The sequence below is a fragment of the Trichechus manatus genome, unplaced genomic scaffold, assembly GCF_000243295.1.
Source record: "Trichechus manatus latirostris isolate Lorelei unplaced genomic scaffold, TriManLat1.0 scaffold00132, whole genome shotgun sequence".
NCBI lineage: Eukaryota > Metazoa > Chordata > Mammalia > Sirenia > Trichechidae > Trichechus > Trichechus manatus.
The window spans coordinates 4976687-4989379 of NW_004444068.1; the positions used below are offsets into that span (position 1 = coordinate 4976687).

General features: G+C 45.8%; 1 protein-coding gene across 1 annotated transcript in view; it reads left to right on the forward strand.

Moving 5' to 3' along the window:
• Positions 1 to 11513, forward strand: part of RBP2 (retinol binding protein 2) — a 26583-nt gene extending 15070 nt beyond the window's left edge. Inside the window, exons 2-4 of the mRNA XM_004385087.1 lie at positions 864 to 1042; positions 9865 to 9966; positions 11463 to 11513. Coding sequence (XP_004385144.1) covers positions 864 to 1042; positions 9865 to 9966; positions 11463 to 11513 — 332 coding nt within the window. The remainder of the gene's footprint in view (positions 1 to 863; positions 1043 to 9864; positions 9967 to 11462) is intronic.
• The last annotated feature ends 1180 nt before the right edge of the window (positions 11514 to 12693 follow it).

The window sequence follows — 12693 nt, forward strand, 5'->3', positions numbered from 1 at the left end:
GGAAGTGTGTGTGTGTGTGTGTGTGTGTGTGTGTGTGTGTGTGTGTGTGTGAGTTTGTGTGTGTGTATGAGTGTGTCCGTGTGGGTATCTGTATGTGTATCTGTGTGTATATGTTTATGTGTGTCTTTGTCAGTCTGTGTGTGTCTGTGTCTGGGTGTGTGTGTATGCCTTGCGTATTAGTGTGTGTGTCTACATATGTAAATGTGTGTGTGTCTGTGTGTGAGTATAGGTGTGTGTGAGTTTGTGTGACTGTGTGTATGAGTGTCTGTGAGTTTGTGTGTGTGTATGAGTGTGTCCGTGTGGGTATTTGTATGTGTATCTGTGTGTATATGTTTATGTGTGTCTTTGTCTGTGTGTGTCTGTGTCTGGGTGTGGGTGTATGCCTGTGCGTATTAGTGTGTGTGTCTGCATATGTAAATGTGTGTGTGTCTGTGTGTGTGAACGTGTGCATCTGTGTCTTTTTATGAGTGTCCATGTGTCTGTTCATGTGTGTCTGCGTGTGTAAGTATGTGTGTCTGTCTGTGTACGTATCTGTGTGTGTGTATGTGTGTATGAGTGTCTGGTGTGTGTGTGGGGGTGTGTGTGTGTGTAATGGGCAGGTACAGCTCAGGGCTGAGCCCTGCCCACTACCTTCCGCTCCCATCAGGGCTCCTGGAGAGGCTCCTAGAGACTCCTAGGTTTCCAGGCAATTGGCAGAGATGCCCAAATCAGCCACGTGTAAGACAACTCTTGTCTCCCACTTGAGCTAAGAAACATGGCTTGCCTGTGATCTGTGTCTGTGGTCCTGAATGTTTGGTCTTGTTAAAGAAATGAATGAGTCTGGCTGAGCACATCATAACCTCCACAACTCCCTCTGCCAACAGATATTGATTTTGGCACCCGCAAGATCGCACTATCTCTGACTCAGACAAAGATCATTGATCAAAACGGTGATAACTTCAAGACGAAAACCAACAGCACGTTCCGCAACTACAACGTGGATTTCACCGTCGGAGTGGAGTTTGACGAGTACACAAAGGGCCTGGACAACCGGCACGTGAAGGTACCCACCTGTGCTGGCGTTTTCACTTGTACGCTGTGCAGGGGCAGCTATTTGGCTTCACAATGAAAAAATGACAGAAACAACCTGGGAGGGGTCAGGAAAGGGGGACCAGAATGAACTTAATGATGCTGGCAGCAAGCAATTATTGAAGGTTTAGTAAGAAGAGGCCAACTGGCTTCTGCACTAAGCTTATAAGCAAAGGAAGGATGAAAGGATCTGGAGTTTTTAGGACTTAGGATCAGCCCAAACCAAACCAAACCCGTTGCCATCGATTCGATTCTGACTCATAGCAACCCTACAGGACAGAGCAGAACTACCCCATAGGGTTTCCAAGGCTATCATTTTTATGGGAGCACATTGCCACATCTTTCTCCCACAGAGCAGCTGGTGGGTTTGAACCACCTACCTTTCCGTTAGCAGCCCAGTGCTTTACCACCTGGCCACCAGGACTCCCGGGATCTAGGGCCGGGGGCCCAAATTCACATACAGACATGGGCCAAGCAGGCAAGGTGAGGAGAACAAGGTGAAATACTGTAGACAGTGCTGGCGACCGTAGTGAAGGGGAGAGGATAGCTTCATCTAAAGGGGTTGTCGCTTCTCAGCTCCAACTAAGCATTGCTATGCAAGAACGAGAGCCTCAGGGTGCTGGATTTTTTTCTTTTCAAAAGAAGTTAGAATTCAGATATTTTTATAAGAAATATCTCAATTTTAGATGATGTCAACTGATTTAACTTTTTTAAAGTGCTATGCAAACTGAACAAAAAAGTCAGCAGACTGAAACCAGTTACCATCGAGTCAGCTCCGACTTGTGGAAACGCCATGTGTATCAGAGCAGAACTCTGTCCACAGGGTTTTCAATGGCTGATTTTTTTTCTGAAAGTAGATTACTAGGCTGTTCTTCCGAGGCACCTCTGGGTGGACTCAAATCTCCAATCTTTTGGTTAGCAGCCAAGCTCATTAACTGTTTGCACCACCCAGGGACTCCAGAATAAATGAAGTCGGGACTTATCTAGTACTAGTAACTTGCAGAGGTGCCTGGGTGGCACGAACAGTTTGCAATCAGCTGCTAACCTAAAGGTTGATGGTTCGAACCCACCCAGCTGTTTTGTGAAAGAAAGGCCTGGTGAACTGCTTCCCTAAAGATTACAGCCAAGAAAACTCTGTGGAGCAGTTGTACTCTGTAACACACAGGGTCGCCGTGAGTCAGGAGCCGACGCGATGGCAGTCGTATTTAAGGATCCCCCGCCTTTAGCATCATACAAGAACCCCAGGGATTACACAGTCCAGGAATACTGGAAGGTTTCCAGTTAGTCATTGATCGTGTTTACCATCCATCTCTCACTGTCCATGCCCGTGTGGTTTATATGAGGAAAGGGTAGACAGCTGGAACACTCATTGCACCCACCCTCTCCATGCCAGCCTCACCCACCAGACCCTGTGTTCCTAAGCTGAGGGAGGGAAGGGCTGAGATACATGCTATCACCTGCCAGCAAAGGGCCAGCCCCTTGGGGCATCACAAGGAAGGAGGTGCAGATCCTCCCACTCAAGAACCTTCCTTTTCCCTATAAGCCCCACTCTTCCCACCTTCAGAACTCTCTCACCCAGGAGTCCCGGTGGTGCAGTGGTTAAGTGTTCGGCTGCTAACCAAAGGGTGGGTGGTTCGAACCCACCAGCTGCTCCTCGGGAGAAAGATATGGCAATCTGCTCCCATAAAGATTACAGGCCTGGAAACCCTATGGGGCAGCTCTGCTCTGGCCTATAGGGTCGCTATGAGTCTGAATTGACTCAATGGCAAAGGGTTTGGTTTTGATCTCTCTTCCAGGAGATCTCTCAAAATCAGAAGTCTCAACTCTCCCCTAAAGCTAGGGACATGAGCACTGGCTACGCTCTTGGGATGGAGAGGAAAAGCTGTTTTCACTCTTTGGTGTTGAGTCTAAGGCTAAGGGGGGGATACATTTTACTTCTCGATCAAGTTGTCCTGAAACATTGATGATCTCAGCCATCAAGTCAAGGCTGAGTTATATTGAGAGTTCTTTGCTAAAGAAAAGTGAGGAAATGGGAGGCGCTTTGGAAATACCTTCCTCAGAGTGGTCCTGGAGAGAAAGCACATGCTCCCCAAACCTGTGCCATCCACTTGTAGAATCTCTCTCCAAGGGGTTGATGGATAGACGGGGCTTTTCTGAACTGTGCAGCTGAAAGGCCAATCCGTCAGACGCCAGCAGTGAGGGGAAAATTTGCCTCAGAATTTTTGTAGCACTTTGCTGTTCTAACCAAATCGGTTCAAAAGGATTCCTTTTCCCTCACCCTTCAGTCTGAGTTGTGTATGTGCTCTTGAAAAGCAGCTTGGTCCCCTCTGACTTGTTCTTTGATCATCTTTCATGGTGGGGAACTCACTTTTCCTGAAATATGTCATGTCCTTCCAACCCTTCTTGACCCATAAATGATTCCATCTGCTAACACCTACCCCTCCTCTGCCTCTCCCTGCTCATTCCCCACTGAGCCAGGTCCTCTCTCCAAAATCAGCCGGTAACTCTGCAGAGAGAGAGAATCTCCTTGTCCGTATCTTGTCTCTCTTTGCCTGCAGCAAATAGCCAAGGCCAATACACAGACACACACACTGACACACTCACACACACAGAGACACACACTCACACACGCACAGCACTAACTGGGGCTGAGGAATACCCAGGACAGAGCTTGCCTAGCCTCCAGCAAAGGGCTGGTTCCCATGAGAATCACAGCACAGAGCGGGTGCCCTCGGTGCTATCGATTTCCTGTAACTTAACTGGACTCCTTCAGCTGGAAGAAGATGCCAGAGACCGGGTGACTCTGTCTCTCTGATAAATTTCTGTTGTCCACACTGGGCTGCAGGCCACGTGTGCATGTGCCTGTATATAGGACTCCTCACTCTGGTTCTCCAGGGCTCTACTTCTCAGCCCTTGGTCACTCTCGTGAACCCCTCCAAAAACTCCCATTCAGCTGATTTGGAGGAGAGGTGGGTGTGCAGCAGAGGCCTAACAGGAGCCTATAGAGCCCCATTCTCTGTTAGGTGCAAAGCAGGAATAATGAAACCACACAGACTATGGGGTCAACTCCTCTCTGGGAGGCCTGGGGACCCTCTTCTGCCTTCCTGCACATCATATATATATACTCCTAACTTCCTAAGAGGGTTTAAAGCCTCTTTCAATATATGCATAACTAAAAACCCATTGTTGTTGAGTCGATTCTGACTCATGGCAGTTCCATGTGTATCAGAGTAGAACTGCTCCACAGGGTTTTCAAAATATGCAAGCTACCCTAAGATAAAGTGAAAAGGAGTAATTCATATCCATACAGTAGAATATTATCCAATAGAAAGAAAGGAAATACTGATTCATGCTACAGTGTGGATGCACCTTGCAAACACTTTGCTAACTAGAAGAAACCAGGCACAAGAAGGCTACGTATTGTATGATTCCATTTACATGGAATGTTCAGAGTAAGCAAATCGACAGAGGCAGAAAGCAGATTACTGGTTGCCAGGGGTTGAGACAGGGGAAAACAGGATGTGGCTGCTAATGGGCACTGGGTTTCTTTTGGGGGTGGTGAAAATGTTCTAGAATTAGATACTAGTGATGGTTGTACAACCTTATGAATGTATGAAAAACTACTGAATTGTACACTTTAAAAGGGTGAACTTCATGGTACCTGAATTATATCTCAATTTAAAGACTAAGTAATTGAAATTGGGGTAGAGAGCAAGGGCAGGAAAAAGCAGATATAGATGATGGCAGTCAGAGCCAAAAATGCCAGTGTGGTGTCCAGAAGAGACGTGGGAGGCCAGAGGAGGCTGCCAGGTAGTCAGGGGAGACTGCCAGGAGGAGGAGGCACTCAGGGATTGCTGGAGGACAGCACAGGGCACTGCAGGCAGAAGGAAAAGTCTTGCCTGAGCGCGGGTGTTTACTGAGCAGGCACCCTAATAGGGTCCTCCAAGGAGCCCTCGTGGTGCAGTGGTTAAGCCTTTGGCTGCCAACCAAACAGTTGGCAGTTCAAATCCACCAGCTGCTCCTTAGAAACCACATGGGGCAGTTCTACTCTATTCTATAGTGTTGCTATGAGTCAGAATTGACTGCACGCAATGGGTTTGTTTTTGTTTTAAGGAGCCCTAGTGGCCCTGTGGTTAAAGCACTCGGCTGCTAACCAAAAGGTCAGCAGTTCAACCCACCTGCGGCTCCTTGGGAGAAAGATGTGGCAGTCTTTAATCTTCCGTAAAGATTACAGCCTTGGAAACCCTATGGGGTAGTCCTACTCTGTCCTATAGGGTCACTATGAGTCAGAATAGACTTGGAGGCAACAAGTGATAGTATCCTCCAATGCTTTTGATTTAAAGGACTCTTCCTTTAAAAAAAAAATTATTTGCGAGTGATTCCAAATATACAGAAATGTTGCAAGCATATAACAAAGAACACCCATATAACTTTCACCCAGAGTCACCTATTACTAACATTTTACCTTATTTGCTTTATTTGCTTATTTGTACAGGCTCTCTCTCTAATACGTGTGTGTGTGTGTGTGTGTGTGTGTGTGTGTGTGTGTGTGTTTATTTTCTGAAAATTTGGTGCTTTACCCCCTAAATAATTTAGAATGTGTTTCTTAAGAATTAGGATATTTTTTTCTATCACCACAGTGTAGTTATCAACTTCTATAAATTTAACACCAATACAGTACTTGTATCTAATTTTACCACCAAACGGCTGTTTTAAATGATGGTAATTTTGGACACTGCAATAGGGGATGGAAAGATTTCCTGGTGCCCTGCACATCAGTGTGGGCACAGCTTCCTTCTATGCCTCGTGCAAGCCTGTTCCAAGGATCCTTGGAATGCACTCCCTCTTCATCCCCTGACTCAGAAGTCGTGGCTTTCCTTGCTTAAATCCGTATCTTCAACCTCTGGATCTTTTAAGGCAATTGGGCCTCTTTAAAGCCTCCTCTGATACAGGGATGAAGGGCACCAATGAAAAGCAAATTGAATTGGGCAAGTCTAGTTCTTTCAGCCACTCTCTTCTCTCTGCTTCTCCCTGTCTGTTTTATGGAGGAGTCAGGCTATAATATGGTAGGTATTACCATGATTCACTGATAACCAGTTTACTCTGGGGTCAGAATAACTTTTAATCTTGCTACTCAATAAAGATTACTAAAATAAAATATTAGGACAGGCCCCTGTGCACTAACATTTTTCTCCTTCCTTTCTTCCACAAAAGTTACTAAGCCCCTACTACATGCCAGGCCAGTGTCAGGAACTAGAGATGAAGTGATGAATCAGACCCCCATTTCCTGCCCTCAGCCTCGTGGAAAGACAGCCACGTAGATGGACAATTATCATAGCGTCCACATAGATAGACATGCATGCACTCTGGTGATACCACAGAAACGAAGACAGGGAGTCTGGCTGCATTGTTAACAACTATCATTATTGAAAGGAGCCCTGGTGGCACAGTGGTTAAAGCGCTAACCAAAAGGCTGGCAGTTCGAACCCATTAGCCACTCTGCAGGAGAAAGATGGGCAGTTCTACTCTTTCGTATAGGGTCCTATAAGTCAGAATCGACTTGACAGCAGTGGGTTTGATTTTTTGTTTGTTTTTTTATCATTTTTCAAGAATACACATGCTCATTTATTTCTTTCTGTGGATTTACCTTAAGATTCTGTTTCAATAAAATCATTCAAGCATGGATTCATTCAACAATATTCAGTAGCAGCTGGTATGTGCTGGACACTAGGCTGAATCTAGGGGCGAAGAATGGACAGCTGACCTGGACTCTTCTTCCATGGAGCTTATAGTTTACTGGAGGAGACAGACATTAATTCAGTAAACATGCATTTGGTTCCCATGATGTGTAAGGCAATATGGGGTGGGAGGGACAGAAGTCCTTGCCTTCCAGGCTTTCATATCTATTTGGGAGGGAACTCAGAGTCCAGGGTCGATGTTGGCAACAGCAAGGGAACATTCCAGGCAACTTCTCCCTCCCAGAAGAGCAAGAATGTTCTTTGAATTGAACTTCTTAGAGGCATTCAAAGATGTGAGGCTTAGGATGGCCCTGAAGGAGGAGAAGGCTTATTTTTTCTTTAGAAAACATGTAGAATTTTATTTTAGAATTAATTTAGGGGATAGTAATACATGCAATCACAACCTGTCTGTCAGTTTTCATACTGTGGCAGCTTGCGTGTTGCTATGATGCTGGAAGCTATGCCACCGTTATTTCAAATACAGGTAGTCTCCGATTTACAATGTATTCAAATCATGACGGATCGCACTTACCACCGTCTTTTTTTTTTTTTTTTGGTACATCTTATCATTAGTTTATACTAAATAAATACAATGTTGGAGTGTGTAATTTGCTGATATTATCATTCTCATAGGTTCACTTGCAGGTGTTCAAAAATTGGATTTATAAAGATACTACTAATAAAAGGCAATAATAATGAAAACAAAGAGGTGTTTGACTTACATCAGAACTAATTTACAAGGGAGTCGTCAAAATGGAACCCCATTGTAAGCTGGGGACTACTTGTACTAGCAGAGTCACCCATGGTGGACAAGTTTTAGCAGAGCTTCCAGACTAAGACAGACTAGGAAGAAAGGCCTGGTAATCTATTTTTGAAAATTAGCCAGTGAAACCCCTATGAATCACAATAGAACACTGTCCGATATAGTGCTGGAAGATGAGCCCCCTGGGTTGGAGGGCAATAATGAACTCAAGTATGCGGATGACCTTGAGGATGGTGTGGGACAGGGCAGCACTTTGTTCTGTTCTACACGGGGTCGCCTTGAGTCAGAGCCAACTGGACAGCAACGAACAACAATAATACACACAAACGGTTAAAAAAATTAAAACAGTAAAAAAGTTAAGTTTCCTTCCCATCCTTGCCCCCAGCCGTCAGTTCCCTCTCTGGAGACCGTCACTGTTACGGGTTTCCCTTACCTTCTTGCAGAGAGCATGTACAAATGTATGCATGCAACCGACCCCTGCCCGTTTTGTGCACAAGGCTCTGCTCCTTGTTTTTTTAACTTAAACAATACACCATGGAGACTGGTCTTCTCCGTAAGTGGAGAACTGCTGCCTCCTTTCCATGGCTGCCTAGCAAGGATGAACCACACCATATTTAACCAGCCACCCACTGACAGAATTTACGAGGCTTCCAGTCCTTTGCGGTAACAAACAATGCTGAGAGGCATCAGGGAGTAAAAGGAGGAGGAATAAAATTGTACATAAAATATATAATAGGGTCAAGGTCAAATATTATTTTAGAAATAGGTAGACTTAACAATCTGTAGAAAACAGACTTGTACCAAAAAAATATATATATATTTATGGACCCACAAGTACAAGGACAGTGAAAAAAACGCACAGGCCAGTCTATCACCAACCACGGTTACAAGATCTAGAGGAAAGTAACATCTGGTCCGTCACATAATATTGTTCATAGAAGCAGAATACGGTTTGCCCAGACTTGGAAGAAAATCAACCAGCACCAGGGTCAGGCCTGAGAAAGCACGGCACAGACAGAAAGCCATTCTCTGGATGGGAATGACCTGACCACCTTAGGAGGTGATGTGTGAGTCTAATTTCGTACAGAGGTAGTAACCCTGCAGGGCCACCTGGAGACAGTGCAGATTATACCAACACAGGTACTAACCAGTTGCCCTGAAGTCTACTCTGCCTCATAGCGACGTCCTGCGTGTCAGAGTACAACTGTGCTCCACAGGGTTTTCAATGGCTGATTTCTCGGAAGTAGATCGCCAGGCCTTTCTTCTGAGGCACCTCTGGGTGGGTTCAAACTTCTAACCTTTTGGCTAGCAGCTGAGTGCATTAACTGTTTGCACCATCCAGGGACTCCAAGGCAGGCATTAAACCCATTACCGTCTAGTCCATTCTGACTCATTGCAATCCCACGTGCTCCAGATTAGTATTGCTCCAGAGTTTTCTTGCTGTAATCTTTACAGAAGCAGATCACCAGGTCTTTCTTCTGTGGTGCTGATGGGTGGGTTCAAATCCCCAAGCTTTATGTCAGTAGTCTATTGTAAACCGTTAGCGCCACCCAGGGACCTTAGGCAGGTATTGGGAGAGGTAAAAGGCAGAGACACAGAAGGAGGAGGAGTTTGGGAAGTTGTAGAAATTGTAAATACATGCACATGGATTTGAGTGCTTTTGGGGTTCAGTATATTACCAAACACTTTGATCTTTAACCATGTGATGTATCTGAGAAACTGTCGTAATTTGCATTTCTCGTATTATAAGTGACGCTGAATATCTTTTCTTACATTTAAAAGTCATCTGTTATGCTTTTTTTTCTTTTCTGCAAGCTGCTGGTTTATGTCTTTTGTTGATTTTCCTATTAGGTCGATTATCTTTTTCTTATTTATTTACAGGAGCTCTTTATATATAAAGAAATCAGGTGTTAAAATTTTATTTCCCAGTTGGTTATTTATCTATTGGCTTTGTGGTATTTTCTCCCTTCCAGATATTTTACATTGGCATATAGTCCAATTTATCATCTTACCCCCCACTGATTAATGGGAGAGTAGAATTCCTTAAAAGAGAATGGAACTAAGGAGCCCTCACATGGGAGTCAACAAGCCACAATAAACTGGTTTGGCTGGAGTGGAGTGTGTACCGTAGGTGGAAATGAGATTGGAAAGACCATGGCTTGGCCCAGGCTGATAGTTCTACCCCGTGGGCAAGCAAGAGTCCCGGCAGGGCTGCAGGAATTGCAGCTACAGATTTGGGTTTGTTCGGTGCCACAAAGCCATACGTTTGATTTGCCTGTGAATCTGTCACTGCAGACCCTGGTGACCTGGGAAGGTGATGTCCTCGTGTGTGTGCAGAAGGGGGAGAAGAAGAACCGCGGCTGGAGGCAGTGGGTTGAGGGGGACAAGTTGCACCTGGTAAGTCCTGGGGTCCACACAGCTCCTGTCCATTGTGCTCAAACAAACTACCATATTTGCCTAGCCAGGCGTTTTGACAAGAAAAATGGCCCTGCTCTCTTCCGCTGAGCTGCAGCCAAATACATGTGGTCATATAGTCAGAAAGCCATTCCAATCTGGCTCAGGGGACTCCAGGAAGAAATCTATATGGCTGTTTCTGTGAAAGGCTGCAATTAAAAAGAAACTTCAAAATGCTGAGCTAGGAAGCCGAGATCCAAGAAGAAATGCAGGGAACCTGTTAAAGACCAGCTGGGGAGAAATATATGAGCCCAGGGCTAAGATGCTTTAGAGGAAGGCGCAACAAAGTCTTCTCACAATTGTGGGAGCCTGGAAGAGAGAGACGGTGGGGCAAGGAGGCGGCAGTTGGGTCTGGGAACTGCCTGTAGACCACAGTCATTGACTTCTCATCATAAGGTATGCCCACATGACCCCAAAATATTTTAGGTTAATTTGCTAGCAGAACACAGCAATAGGAACAATTGTTGACATCCTGAAATAAATTACATCTGGCTAGACAGCTTAATTTTTCATTCTTCAATCTTCAAAGCAATTTATGAGCCCGGCATTCAAATCACGAAAAATCATTCATTCATGCATGCATTCAGTTTCTTATTCATTCATTCATTCACCTATGGAGTCAGACTCCAATGTCAGTGTTCAGATCACCATGGTGTCCTTCAGAACCAGCCTTGCTTCACCTGAGATCTTTATTTTCAGAGGCTATGTCAACTGGTGCTAAATGTGAGACGTTCACTGTGTTTTTCCACTGATGGTTTTCCCGACCTCCTCTGGTTGGGATGATGGATTTTTTTTAATTGCGGCACAAACCCCACTGGTCCCTGTGGCTAAGACAATGGATTCGTTGTGAACTGCAGTGATCATGGTGATTATCCCCACACTCAAGTTTTTCTCTCCTCCTTCAAAGCTAACAGGAGGCTCCCTCTATCTGAGTAAGACTCGACATTGTGTCGAATGCACAGGCAGGCCTGGGGAAGCCCTTCTGCAGCTCACACCCCGTCTTTGTGGCACAGCCACCAATAATCTTTAGAGGCCAGAAAGCCCACAGGATGGAGGACAGCTCACCAGTCAGCATCTTCCCAGCCCCTTGATTTCCCGATGCTTCTCCCCTCTAGAAGCTCTCTTTCTTCGTGGCTTTTATAAATTGGGCCATGCTTTAATCACGGAAGTAGGTGAAATCCCACCCAAGAGGGTAATTCCTTTGCATTTTTCATTTTTATAGTTGTTCGAGCTCAATTCAAGTGTCAAAATCGAATTACTGCTACCTGCAGGGCATGCCAGCTGATGGGGTCCGTGAGATGCACTTTGCTCAGAATAACTAAGGGTCCTCTGACCCAGCTACCCCCACCAGCCCACTCACAGACACCAAGAGGGGCAGGGAGCTGGGCAAAAGGAAGACCGGGCTCATTACCTACTCACCCACTTTCTTGGCATTGCAGGAGCTGACCTGCGGTGACCAGGTTTGTCATCAAGTGTTCAAGAGGAAGTGATGTTTTGCAGGAAGCTGGCTGACCAACGCGCTCCCACTCCCCACTCAGAGTTCTCCATTGGCCTCCAGAAGGAGCCATGGGGACCCTCCCCCCCAACAGGGCCCCAGTCCACCATCTGGATGGGTTTTTAACATAAATACATGTGTAACAAGGATGACAGAGTCTTCTGTCTTTGAAACATGGTGTTAAATTAAAAACAAAAACCACTTCCATCCTTCGATGCCCATTATATCTATTGTTGTTGTGTGCCATCAAGTCCTTTTCAACTCTTAGGGACCCCACTTGACAGAGTAGAACTGTTTCTTGGTGCTAATCTTTACAGGAGCAGATTGCCAGGTCTTTCTCTCGCAGAGCCACTGGGTGGGTTCAAACCACAGCTGCACATAACCGTTGGTGCCACCAGGGCTCCCTTCTGTATAGCTATCTCCCTTTATTTCTAGAGCTGAATGTCTTCTCCACCCACGGGCAGCAAAGGGGATTGTCTGAATGGTGGCTTTTTTTGTTGTTTATTTGTTTTGATTTGATTTTGTTTTGTTAGTAAGTTTGTTTGGGAGGCTGTTTTACCTGGAAACATTCTCTGGCCCACACAGTACCCCGTACTGATTCTTAAACATCCCTCATTTGAGATTTATTCCTTTGGGTAACTCATTGATTTCTCTACGGTTGTCTTTTAAGATGCATATGCCTTAGAGTTTGCGCTTGCCTTAAGGGGCTTGGGAAGAGCTTCCCCTGAAGGCCTTTGGTGGATCTGCAGTTGACAGCAGCTTTTAGCGCAGGCCGGCCCTCTGCCTTGCAGCACTGGGCAGCCTGGCACCCCTGCAGATGGGGTCCCTGAGCACGTGTCCATTCAGCCTCAGTGCGCTTTCTCAGCCACTGCCCCATGCAGACTGCTGCAGGCTCGGGGGCCAGGTGGCTGAGTTCAGGTCCTGCCGCTCCACTTCTTAGCTGTGTGACCATGGTCAAGTCACTTGGCTCCCCTGTCCTAGTTCCCCTCTTCTATAAAATGGGAAAAATAGAAACAGCATCTTCTCCACTAGGCCATCGTAAGGATTAAGCAAGTTAATACAAATAAGGTGCTTGGAGCAGGGCCTGGTACACAGTAAGGGCTCAAGACCTGTTAGCTCTGGTTATTAGGCTGAGTTGCTCCCTCCAGTGGCAGGGATCCAGGTGAGCAGATGCG